Source organism: Saccostrea cucullata, unplaced genomic scaffold, assembly GCF_032062105.1.
Source record: "Saccostrea cucullata isolate Sc308-1 unplaced genomic scaffold, CSIRO_AGI_Scuc_v1 ctg710, whole genome shotgun sequence".
Lineage (NCBI taxonomy): Eukaryota > Metazoa > Mollusca > Bivalvia > Ostreida > Ostreidae > Saccostrea > Saccostrea cuccullata.
The window spans coordinates 43,657-55,933 of record NW_026918679.1 but is presented as its reverse complement, the minus strand read 5'-3'; the positions used below and the strand labels follow the sequence as shown (position 1 = coordinate 55,933).

The window sequence follows — 12,277 nt, the reverse complement described above, 5'->3', positions numbered from 1 at the left end:
GGGCCGATTGCGTTTAAGTTTTTATTGGGAGTTAAAGTTTAACGCTCGAGGATTATTGCTGTAAAACATCAAACATTGGTATTGTGCCATTTATTTTTGAACACAATTAATTAAACTGTATTATGACGTTCAATTCTTGCTGTGAAACCATCCAACGTTGGTTTTGTGCCATTTATTTTTGATGACACCAATGAAACAGTAATATAACGTTCAATAAATATATAGAAGTTTAAAATTTCAAATCTAAAACAGCACCAAAGGATTTCTTTTTCAAATATTTGAAGATATAGGGGACTTTTTCAGTATTAATATCAAAAATCATATCTCTGGGTATCTGAACGGGTATTCATGGAGAATGTATTTCCTATTAATTTCTGTTAAAATTTGTTAAATTCCTTTCATTTGTCAGTTGAAAATTGTCATATACATGAATTTTTATTAAGATATAAATCAAAATTTTCTGCCAGTCTTAATAATTCACTATATCTAGCTGCCGCGAACGGACATTCGGACATCGACTCCAAGTTATTGATAATATAGACGATCTACGTACTGTTAACTACATCTTTAAAGACCATCGACGATTAGTTGGATATGAGACAGCTTTAGAGATTGCTGTCCAAAATGGATATAAAAAAAATTGTACAACGTTTGTTAATCCAGCCTTTCAATACTTTGCAATGCCGAGAAGCTGGTGGTAGGATACCTGCGTTCACGGCAATGAAATTTAGCAGACCTGATTTATTTAAGCTCATTTATTCAAAAGGCATACCCAAGTCTTCAAGATGTTTATATCGAAGGAGTAGAATAGAAAAACTCGATCTTCACAAAAGTGAAAGAAAACAATACATGGATAATATGTGCCAATATTATACTTTCATGTAAATTACTTAAATCTGATTCGTCGAGAAACATTTGATAAAAAACACTACTACCCGCTGAATAATGAAGCCACGCCCTCCTGCGTAGCAACAGTCAACATTGCTTGACGACGGGTGGTATTACAACAAATAGCGACTGCGCGGAATTTATGCGCGCACGGTTCGCTGTAATATGTTTTTGTATAAAACATTCAGTATAATATAATATGCGCCTCGGTTGACAATGGTTTTCTTGGGGTGAAAATTTTCAATGTTATACTCAACTACATGTAATATTTATATAATACAACATAACACATCACATTTTTTGGCATACCACTGGAATAAGGATATATTCAACATGGGGATACTCCACAGTTTGTGGAATTGGACTGATAGAGATAGCAGAGGTGCTACTCCACTACATTATGCTTGTTGTAAAGGAAATATCGAAATGATAGATTCATTGAAAAATCTTGGAGCTGCATTCGATATGATTGCATTTAATGGTTCCACTCCTCTACACTCGGCCGCCATTTGTAAGCAGTATGATGTTCTGAATTATTTACTTTCCCTGTATCCAAAGCCCCCTCCTGACAATGAAACAAATACGTGAGCCACTACTTGGCTAGTGGAGTAAAATATTACAATGAGTCAACCAAGCTTGTTATATCGATAGCCAATGTATACCATATGAATAACCTTAGAAATCTTTTACAAGACGAAGGACTTTTTAAAGATGTATACAATCGAATCCCGTTGCATTATGCATGCGCAAACGGAAATGTTAATTTTGTGAGTCTTTACCTTAAACTTAAGCTTCCTACGAAATTTTGGAGTAAGGTTTTTGATATACAGGACGTCAACGGTGACAGTATGATAGAGATGGCCTTTAAATACACGCCAATACTTTACCAGGAAAATATCAAAATTGTTGAACATTGCAATAAATATCTTCTTGCCGATGATTCCAATTGTGAAGATATAATATTTATCCCTCATGAATATATCATCTATGTGATATTGAAAAATATACCAAAATCTCGACAGTTAGTACAACGTTCTATCGGGAAATATATAAATTATAGCCTACAGAAGAATAATGCTAATTCATTGGGTATTCTCTACTTTAACTTTCCATTCGATTTCAATGAATATACACACAGTAAAGGAATAGAATCTATGAAGGATCTCTTGCGGCACCAAATCGTCAGTCCGTGAATATTCCCTTTTTTGAGAAAAATTAGATTTCAATACACTCAAAACTCAGTTTTGCACGAAATTGTTCAAGATGAAAACAGAATATTCTCGATATCATTTTTCTTTAACTTTTCTTTGATGTTTCAAATTGATCCCGAGTCCCTAGATTCGTGCTTTGATAAAAAGGGATATAACTTCACAGGTCTATAATGGGAGGGAATGTTATTGCATTTATCATTCTCAGAAACCTAGGAATGTCACTCACAACTGAGACACGTGACAGAAAAAACAGTTTGGAACTCTAGGTAGAATAAACACCATGTTTTAGGGAAGAAAACATGACAAAATAATTTTTATTCACGTATTATGATTTTAGAAAGACTTCCGTGAAACGTTTCGAAATAAGTAAGGTATCAATTGATTATGACTTAATTTCATATATTCTTACAAAAGAGACAGACATGTTAATGAAAATGAAACCGAATCAAATTTGTTCACATACTAGTGAATTAAGTTTTACACATCTCTTGGCAGCAAAGGGTTTGCATGTTATTTCGAAAGAAATTGAGAGGTTGTTTGGTGACATTGTAGTGGACTGTGAAAACACAAATGGAATAACATCTGGCCATTTGACGCTTTTTTACAATCATTTTCTGCGGAGAAATATACCATGGACATACAAAATCCTATCATTTTTAACCACACTTTTCCTTAAAACAATGTTGGACTTTTAACCGTTTATTTTTCCAAAAGGTTCTATCAAAACAAAGTGCAGATATAGGATTTTGAACGAGAGGAATTTTCACGGGCTAGCATTTTGTGCGCCAAAGATGGAGACTGAATTCTTTGAATTTCTTCGAAAATTTGTCAAAACAATTGGACGTAAATCGGTGATTGATTTACAAACTGCCATGAATGGATCGCATATTCATGATAAAATAACACAGAAAGAATTTTATTCGACAAAAATCTTGCTGGCATTCAACATATGGAAGAAAATCCAAAAGAATTTCAATTTAGGCATTCCTGTCACATTGTAATTCTAAACAATTTCTTAAAAGAATTTAATTGTTTGAATCTAAACAAATCTTTACATTTAGATACAAGTATAAAATGTATTTAAATATTTTCCTTAATTAGACACAAGAAGTTGAACTATAAAACGTTATATAGGAAAATACGGATGTCAAGAATGTTTATGATGTTTTACTTGTATGAAGGGGAAATGAATTTGCCTTATTCCAATCTTAACTCGATAGTCGATCAGGTTTTCGATGATGCTATTTTAAAATCAATATCTTATCCGGAGTATCATATGGAAAAGCAGTATAGATTCTTGGATAAACTGTATTCCTGTAGAAATAAATTAGGGAAGGAAATGGTGAAAAAAGTGAGCATTTCCACAATTGAGGAAATTCAGAAGTGGCAAGGTATCCGAGGTGTCAATTCTTTTATCACTCTACAACAAACTGACTTGGCGGATACTGATGCTCCATTGGAACCTTACGATAAATTGGCAGATGATCAAGAAATACCTTAGACAGTATATTTACTGTATAATTATTACTTTCACGCACTATTATATTGTTCCCTTTGCACGACTTATACTTTGTATTTTTCTATATCTTCCAATTATTGGACATAAGTTTCAAACGGAGAAAAGCTTCATTTTCATATTAGTTATATCAGATAACAAATATACTTGATTTACTAAGTTAAACATGATTCTCCAAAATTATAAAAGTATGTCAATATATGCAGTTATTTTAATGGGATTGAAAACTTTGATTTTGTTTGTTAATTTTTGAAATCTGAGAAAATTATGCTATAATTAAAGTTTTGCACGTAATGATAAAGTTACATTAAGGGCAAACTGATAACAAATATGAGAATGTTGATGAATTCAACTGTTCTTAATTAAGTTCCCTTATTTTTGTTGCAACAATACAATTATATAAAGTTTAGTTGATTCGATACACAAGAAAATGCTCTCCGTTCTAACAATTTCTGAAATGAAGCAAGCGACTGATGAATTAGTTGATGATACACGGATATCAATAGTTCGTTTAAAGTAAACGTTGAAAATATTCTTTGGTTAATACAAAGGCCTTGTAACCAAATATAATTTATTATGAATCGAATTTTGACTGATACTAGTATTTTTCATACAAATAATGTTTTGAAAATTCTTTAAGCAATAAAAAAGCTGGTTTTCATCATCTTCATACAAAAAGTCAAAACATTTTTTTATTGTTCATCATACATTGTAAAAAATAGCTTACATGGTCGTAAGGTAATGGTCCCTGCTGACAAAGCAGGAAAGATTGTTTTGTAAGGTACCTTATTTAGATTTTGGTTTGGAGGAAGTAGTATTGGATTCTGCAAGTAGTTATCCAACTTACTAAACCCATGGTCCGCCTTTTAAGAGAAATTTTTATAAGAATTTTTTTCAAAATCATATGTCAGGCTTATGTATTAAAAAAAAAAAAAAAATGATTTGAATTTCCATACTTATACTGGATACCAAAACAAAATTTATAAATATCTTATAAACAAAGATGCATGGTCTGTTTCATTAAAGCCGCTTGGTACGATTCTAATCGCTAAAAATATATATTCGATTTTCTTCTTGAAAAATAATTGTCCATAAATTGTTTCAACCTTTGTCAAATTATATCCCCAAAGTCCTTTTCTTTTAAAAGATATCAAAATTCAAAAGTTAAAAAAATAATTTTTGTTAGGTCACACAAAAAATAATCCTATGTTGATCATTGTTGATATAGCGTGAAATCACCTTCGAAAAATTTAATTTATCCCTTACATGTTTATCTCATGAAGAACACACTCGAGCATTTTTTTCACAACAAAAAACATTTATTACCTGTACACGGAAAATATTTTAGCTCCTTTAAAAAATCATTTCAAACATCTGATTTTCCTTTATTCTTTAAATGTGCATATTAATATAAAAATTACTATGGATTATATTCAATTAATTTCTTAATTTTGAAAAGATGTATTATGACTAAGGCTTCTAATAATAGAGAAAAAAAATACTCGGGTTTGAATTATCTTCATTATTAGATATATCCGATTAACTTATTTTTTTCAAAATTTACTTCACAACAGATCTTAACTTCCGTCAGGAACTCCTGTTTGTCAATAAGGTTTTTGATCTGCGTTTTCCATGTAAGGATTGTTGTAATAAACTTTTAAGTCAATCTTATAATTTATTTTTATATATTATCTATGTAATGACGTACTTTTATTGTGTAAGATAATATGTGCCTGTTTCGGGTTAAGCGGCTTTAAGTGTTCTACTTAAAGGCTCTCAAATTTTTACTGTTTTTAAGCATTTGGGTAAAAGGTTACTTTGTGAATGTGCACAAATGTACCAAACAATGCATTAATGAGGAGTTTCAATAATTTTGAGATAAAATAAGTCTTAAAAAAATTTTTTGTTACATCTCATTGATAATATTTCTCATTATTTTTTTTAAACAAATGCTGTATTACCCTACAAAATTATTGAAACGGAACCAAATTGAAAACTTGATCCGTAATTTATCAAAATCCTAACTAAATATTTATAAGCTTTTGCGAAAAAGTATGGAAAACCATTAAAATGCAAAAAGATCACATTTTCCTCAAAAATCACCAAAGCGAAATGATGACTTTTCAATCGTCAATCGTCATCCTCTCTTACTTACGCACGAATGCATCTTCATCATCTGCATACGGAGTGAACTTGTATCTCTCAATTGATTCGATATGCAAGGACATGCTCCATGAATGAACAACATTTAAAACGAAGTAAGTTATTGGCAAACAAGTTGCTGAAACAAAGATATCAGCTTTCTCTTTTATGATCGATACAGCGACCTTGTCAGCAAATACAATTTATAATTGAGTCAAATGCTGACTGAAGATTTTCGTGTTAATTGTTAGGCCATTAAATATTAATTAACACATAGAATTTTCGACGGATTGTTTCCGTTACTTTCCGATATTGACAAGGAGCAAACGGAGGGTGTGACCGATAGGCATGGGATTTTCACTCCTCCATGGCACCTGATCACACTTGATTGCTCTGCTCCAAAATTTGTATTCTTTAAAGGACTTTTGGGCTTGAATACTGTTCGTTTTCTCCATATCTTTACTCATACCGTAGTAATTTTGTTTAAATATTTCCTCGGATATAAAAATTGGGTTGGCACTTCATACAACAAATCAACGAAAGTTACTCCCACAAAAATTAAAAATGCCACAGTATTGTTTAATTATCTATAAATGAATATCCTTCAGATTTCTACTTATCGTTGACAGCTTATACAGAGTACAGAGAAACCTATAGTATTATCATCTCGTCTTGTAAAATTATTTAAAAACCACACGACCAAGAATTTTTTTTAATCACCTGAAATCACACAGTAAATGTGTACTGTTCCATACATTTATCCCGCCAATAAATTTCAGATTTAAGTTCATTAAATTGCAATAGTTACTTTATTTGAAAATTAACGTTTAAAAAAATGGGTCGATGAAAGGAAATATGTCTTTGTAATGTTCGATCATATCCGAATGTCATAAATGTTATTTATAAAGTGTGTGTGATCTGTTTTTGTTTCCAATGATAAAAACAGTACCATCATGTTTTATAATCTTTTATTTTCCATATCAAATGCTATTTCTAATAGATCTAAAAATGTACTATATATACCACACGTAACATACCTTCGAGAAAATATATTAACTGATTAAACCGATTTCCAACCATACAAAATTTGTTTAAAATATCAATGAACTGGATGCCTATTACTCGTCAAATGATTTTAATAAAAGTGTAAGAAAAACGTAAAAGATACACACATTTTTTAAAAACATTTCTATATTGATCTTTATTCTGATCCTCCTATGGTATGCATATACATACGATAAACTATCATATAGATACATTTAGATACTAGTATTGCATCTATCATGCGTTCTTATATTAAAATAACATTTTAATTAGAATCATGAAGAAGATACAGAATCTATACATTTCGGTAAAAGAGAAAATTTGAATGTAAAAATGTTATAAATGTATTAAACAAATTTTCGCCTACAATTTACCTTATAGAAGCAATTACCTTATAGAAAATTTGGTATTATGATTATTTGAATAGATACCCCGCCGTATTCAGTTGCTTTGACTTCTAAGCCAATTGCTCATAATTAAATTTTTAAGCGAGTATTTGCTTCATACGTTTACATGTAAAATATATACACATTTTTACATTTGATATTTCTTTGCAAGTGTATGGTTTCTATCATCGAGTCAATATATATAAATACCGATTAACAAAAATCATTCTTGTGAGACATAAAATAAATCAAACGATATGATTAAGTGAAACATATAGGCCTAAGTTTGAATAATTCTATTATGACACGTTAGGTTAATTTTGTTACAAAAAGTGATGAAAATCAACAAAACACTGGGAAATAGTTGAAGCAATAGTACTCGATCAATAAACTCCTACAGGAAAGCTTGGATTATTGAGGCAGCCTGATACAGACCGACATCTAATGGACACCGGCAGAAGATGATCTTGCTTATGTTCCTACTGTCCTCAGGTAAACAAATAATCACCTTATCTTTAATTATTTTAAATGCAATTTTGAATTTTAAAAAAAATTATGTCTTAAGTTATTTATATTTTTAAAAACAAATTTGTAAGAAGATTGCTGATTCATTATTGTCTACTAGTAATCATATTAAATGTTAGTTGCATTATTTCCTGATTGAAGTTTTTAAGATGTCATAAATTTTTTTTCCTGAATTACGTGACATTTGAACCTTTATAATAATAATGCAGTAATAATAATTTCAGTAGATGTAATTGTTTTAGATATTTTTTGAGCAAATGCCATAGGTGGATAGAATTATTTTTTCATTATTAAATAAATATTATTTTATGATTAAAATCCTAGTATATAATTACTATCAAGTAGAAAGAAAAAATAAGATCTTTATATATATTATATTATACAGTGAAATGAACACGCCGTAGATTACTAAAATAAAAGTTCAAGTAACATGGCAAACTCAATCTTAAGGTATACCTTTACTCAGATGACTAAAAATTCCATTGATAAGAACAAAAAACCACCTATTGCACATCATACACCTATAATTCTTGTGTTAAATTTCAATTTCAAATAACTAGGTCAATGACCTACTACTTTTCATGCTAGTAGCCCCTGAGTATTTCTCGGGAAAAACCTCGATTTTTCACCATATGACCAATTTTTTCTTCACTCACAAAATATTACAAGCAACAAAACTCTATAAATAATGAAATATTATAGTAATGGAACAGTGTTGCTTCATATAAAGAAACGATTAGAGTTCTGGCCATAAACTTGATAATTATTACAGTCCGAATTTCCTCTGTCATATTTATATATTTAAAAAATCTGACTGATAAGAACTCTAAATTATTTATAGCCTCATATTACCTTTGTTGCCGTAATTTTCATGGTATTAAAATTATATGGGGTCAATGATCAAATTATTGAGATATGTTACCTGGAATGGTTTTGTTCATATTTTTGAATTTCTTTCTTTAATAGCATTCAATTATTTGAAATAATTTATGAGCTTTAAGACTTATAAAATTTGCAAAATGATGTTTAAAAATACATGTGATTAATATTGCAAGAAATAAAAGATTTTCACAAAAATGAAAAATTAAAAATTTAGTCCAAATTTCCTCTGCATTACCATACACTGACTTTTGTTCTTGTATATTTTCTTCAAATAATAAAATATGAATTTTTTAAATTGGTATTGAGTTAAAACTTCGTAATTTTATCCAATTAGAACAATTTTTGATTTAAAATATTATACTTTATAAAATTTCCTTTCTGTTTTCTGAAACCTGAGTAAAGTCATCCTTAATCAACTCGATACTCGAATAATTTATTTTCATTACCTTAAAACCACATAGGTCAAACCTTACGTATTGCCAACTTCACACGACAGACCGGATATGACGGAGTACTTCCTGTAGATTCTAGCTTGATTCGGTATTCCTCCACCCACAGTCGTGTCGCCTGTGCAGGACTTTGCTCAGAATACGAAATTTGTAGAACTTTCTTATATCATTATTCATCTAAAGATTGTTATATTTGGGACAAGCACCTAGATCATAATTCTGCAACAAAACCTGTCGATGAAATACAAACATACAAATCCAATGCCCCACTCATCAACCTCAGAGGTAAGGCTTTGTAACTGCAATTTACTCTTTCAAAAGAAATATAGAGTTTTAATGCTATATGCAAACGAAGTTCAGAATTGTATTAAATTATAATTCATTATGTATTAAATTCATTTTAGAGAATTGTGTGAATCACGGATTTACCATCAGTGACAGTGAAAGAATGTGCTTTAAATACTTTTACAACAGTAACCCGCGTTCTAAAGAAGTTATTCTCAATGAATGTCAACAGTTTGGGGCTGGATTGCTTCTTCTTAACACTCCGGGAAGAAGGTCTTTCTTTTTAAGTCAAGGTATGAAATTAATAAAGACATTCATGCATACGTTTTAGAAGAAACGAATACGGAAGAAATCACAATTTGAAAAAAACTAATTTACAAAACAAGTAATGTAGTCTTTCAAATGTTGTATGTTTATAAATTTGTTTTAAATATATTCCATGTATTTATTTTTCGACATCTCTGAGTAAAAGCATTATATGACGTTAGTCTTTACATGTTTTTTGGAATCAAACTCTAAAGAGCACACTACAGAAACACCTTTGCACACTTTCATTCAACCTGATGTATCTCAGATTATGTAATTTCAGGAACCAATGAAGCTCATGTTGGACTAAGCGATGCAAACGTAGAAGGAACGTGGATCTGGGATAACGGAGACCCAGCAGATGACGCTGTACTGGCTAGTTCTACATTCGATAACGATGATGATCGGTACACATGTACCGAAGGGGCCGATTGCGTTGTAGTCTTTATTGGGAGTAATAGTTTAACGTTCGAGGATTATTGCTGTAAAAACATCAAACATTGGTATTGTGCCATTTATTTTTAAACACACTAAAAAAACAGTATTATGACGTTCCATTTATAGCATTTTATCATTTCAATTTATTTAAGACAGCACCTGAAGGATTTTGTTTTTCAAATATTTGAAGATGTTCAGTATTAATAATTATTCTTATCTCTGGGTATCTGAACGTGAATTCATGGAAAATGATTTATCTTATTGATTTCTGTTTTTAATAACCTTTTTCGACATCAAACGTGATAATGAAACCATTGTATGTTATAACCCAAAGGTGAACAGAAAAAGAAGTGTTGAGAATTGATTGCTATTCCACGTTAAGATATACCAAGGATGGATACTCATTAACGAATTCGTTAATTTCATTTCATAGGATTATATTGGTAATTGATCGTGTACTTTTTTCCCATTAAACTACATTTATGTGTTTTTATGGATGTCTGCATGCTATAATCCATTGCAAACAAATGAAGAGAATCTGTCCTTTGTGAATTCTTTAGGGAAGATGTGCTACATGTTTTATTGCATATCTATTTGTAAAAAAAAATTCAAAGTACCTTTGGGATTTACAAAAAATTCTCAGCATCTTAAGAAAAGTCTAACAATAATGACAAAAAAATCAAAGGCATTCAGAGTGTATTCATGTTTTTTGAAGCAATCATGATATGATGATCATTTACCAAAATATCCATATTTCATCCACATATACTCTTCTCATAATAAAACATCAAAGGGAAAAGAACTGACGAAATGATTTTTGTCATTGAGCTTTAATTCGATTTTCTTGCGAGGGTATTTAAGTTTTAGATTTTGCATATCAAAGCAAGAATGAGTAGATTTTTTTCTTTAATAATTCTATGATAGTTATAATTGGTAGCTTTATTTTTCTTTAAGTCATTAAAAAATCGATCATTCGTTCAAGATGAATTCTTCTGCTTTGAAGAATGAAAAATGAAAATTAAAGTTTGTGTTAGATTAGTACTGAATGAAAAAAAAAACAATGACAGTTATTATCTTTTAAGGACAGGCGATACGTTCCTAAATAATATATAATTTTTTTTCCCCAGATTTTGTGATTGAAGAAATGTTATTTTTATACGTTAACTCACAAAAAATAAGGTACCTTACCAGGCATTTGTGCAAGATAACATAGGATGATGTTCCCTATTTAATCATTTAATAACTTAAATTGTCAAAATCAGAAAACTTTCGTTGTAATTTTCTAAAAGCAATTCGAAACCAGTTTAGAAATCAATAGGTAATTATCATTTTAAATATATCTTATATATTACGAAGATATACAAAACAGATATCTGAGGAACGTATCGTCTGACCTAAAATTCTTATTTGCTTTTACATACAAAGTAAAATTTAATCCCCCTACGATGGGAGCAGAAAGAATAAAAAATCGAGTTTGAGAATGATGATTTTTTTTTTTTTGAAGAAACCTACCTTGGAAAATTTTAATATTTTTTAAAGCATATTTCAAATAATAATGTTTTGAAGGAAACAGAATTAATAAACGTTATTGTTCATGATTTTAAATGATGTATTTTATGCAGCATAATAGTTACATGAACTGTGAAAACATCAATATTAATGGAAGACAAACGTTCGTCGATTTCGTGAGAAAGAGAAGATTCCACAAAAATTTAATCCCCATGATCACCAAAAAAAAAATCTTTCTACAAACACAGACCCCTACTAGTTAAAATGATAATGCCTCTAAAAACGCTGGTCTTTCTTATATCTAAATAGTAAATGACTAAATAAAATTAAAATGTACTAACAATAAATTACGAAAGATCAGGCGGGATCGTGATTGGACAATTTTATTTTGCTAAGTTTGACTTGTATAGGTAAATGAAACATATGGAGATAACGAACAGTATTTAAGATCAAAAGTGCTAAACAATACATTGTAGGAGCAGACCATACACGGACCCCCAAAACATCAGAGATGGGATCAGGACATCATCAGGTGCCATGGAGGAGTGAGCATCCACTGCTGACCGGTCACACCCGTCGTGTGATGCTTGTCGTGATCGGAAAATAACGGAAAATTCCGAAGTCTTCTCAGTAGATGAACAATGGACCAACAATCAGCATGAAAGACGTCAGTCAGTATTTGACTCAATGATAAAT

The 12,277-nt window shown here is 30.3% G+C and overlaps 2 protein-coding genes across 3 annotated transcripts; both read left to right on the top strand.

The window, feature by feature from the left end:
* The first annotated feature begins 1,221 nt into the window (after positions 1–1,221).
* Positions 1,222–3,600, top strand: LOC134269593 (ankyrin repeat domain-containing protein 46-like). Its single transcript, XM_062751797.1, has 2 exons — positions 1,222–1,472; positions 3,420–3,600. Exons 1-2 carry the CDS (start codon positions 1,222–1,224, stop codon positions 3,598–3,600), a joined length of 432 nt encoding a protein of 143 aa, XP_062607781.1.
* A 3,981-nt stretch (positions 3,601–7,581) lies between these two features.
* LOC134269568 (uncharacterized) lies at positions 7,582–10,376 on the top strand. 2 transcript variants are annotated; one of them, XM_062751781.1, is made up of 4 exons: positions 7,582–7,679; positions 9,056–9,328; positions 9,448–9,621; positions 9,918–10,376. In XM_062751781.1, exons 1-4 carry the CDS (start codon positions 7,649–7,651, stop codon positions 10,157–10,159), a joined length of 720 nt encoding a protein of 239 aa, XP_062607765.1. In that variant the 5' UTR covers positions 7,582–7,648; the 3' UTR covers positions 10,160–10,376. The 2 variants fall into 2 exon arrangements, with proteins under 2 accessions (XP_062607765.1, XP_062607758.1); XM_062751774.1 differs by having other exon boundaries at positions 9,903–10,376.
* The last annotated feature ends 1,901 nt before the right edge of the window (positions 10,377–12,277 follow it).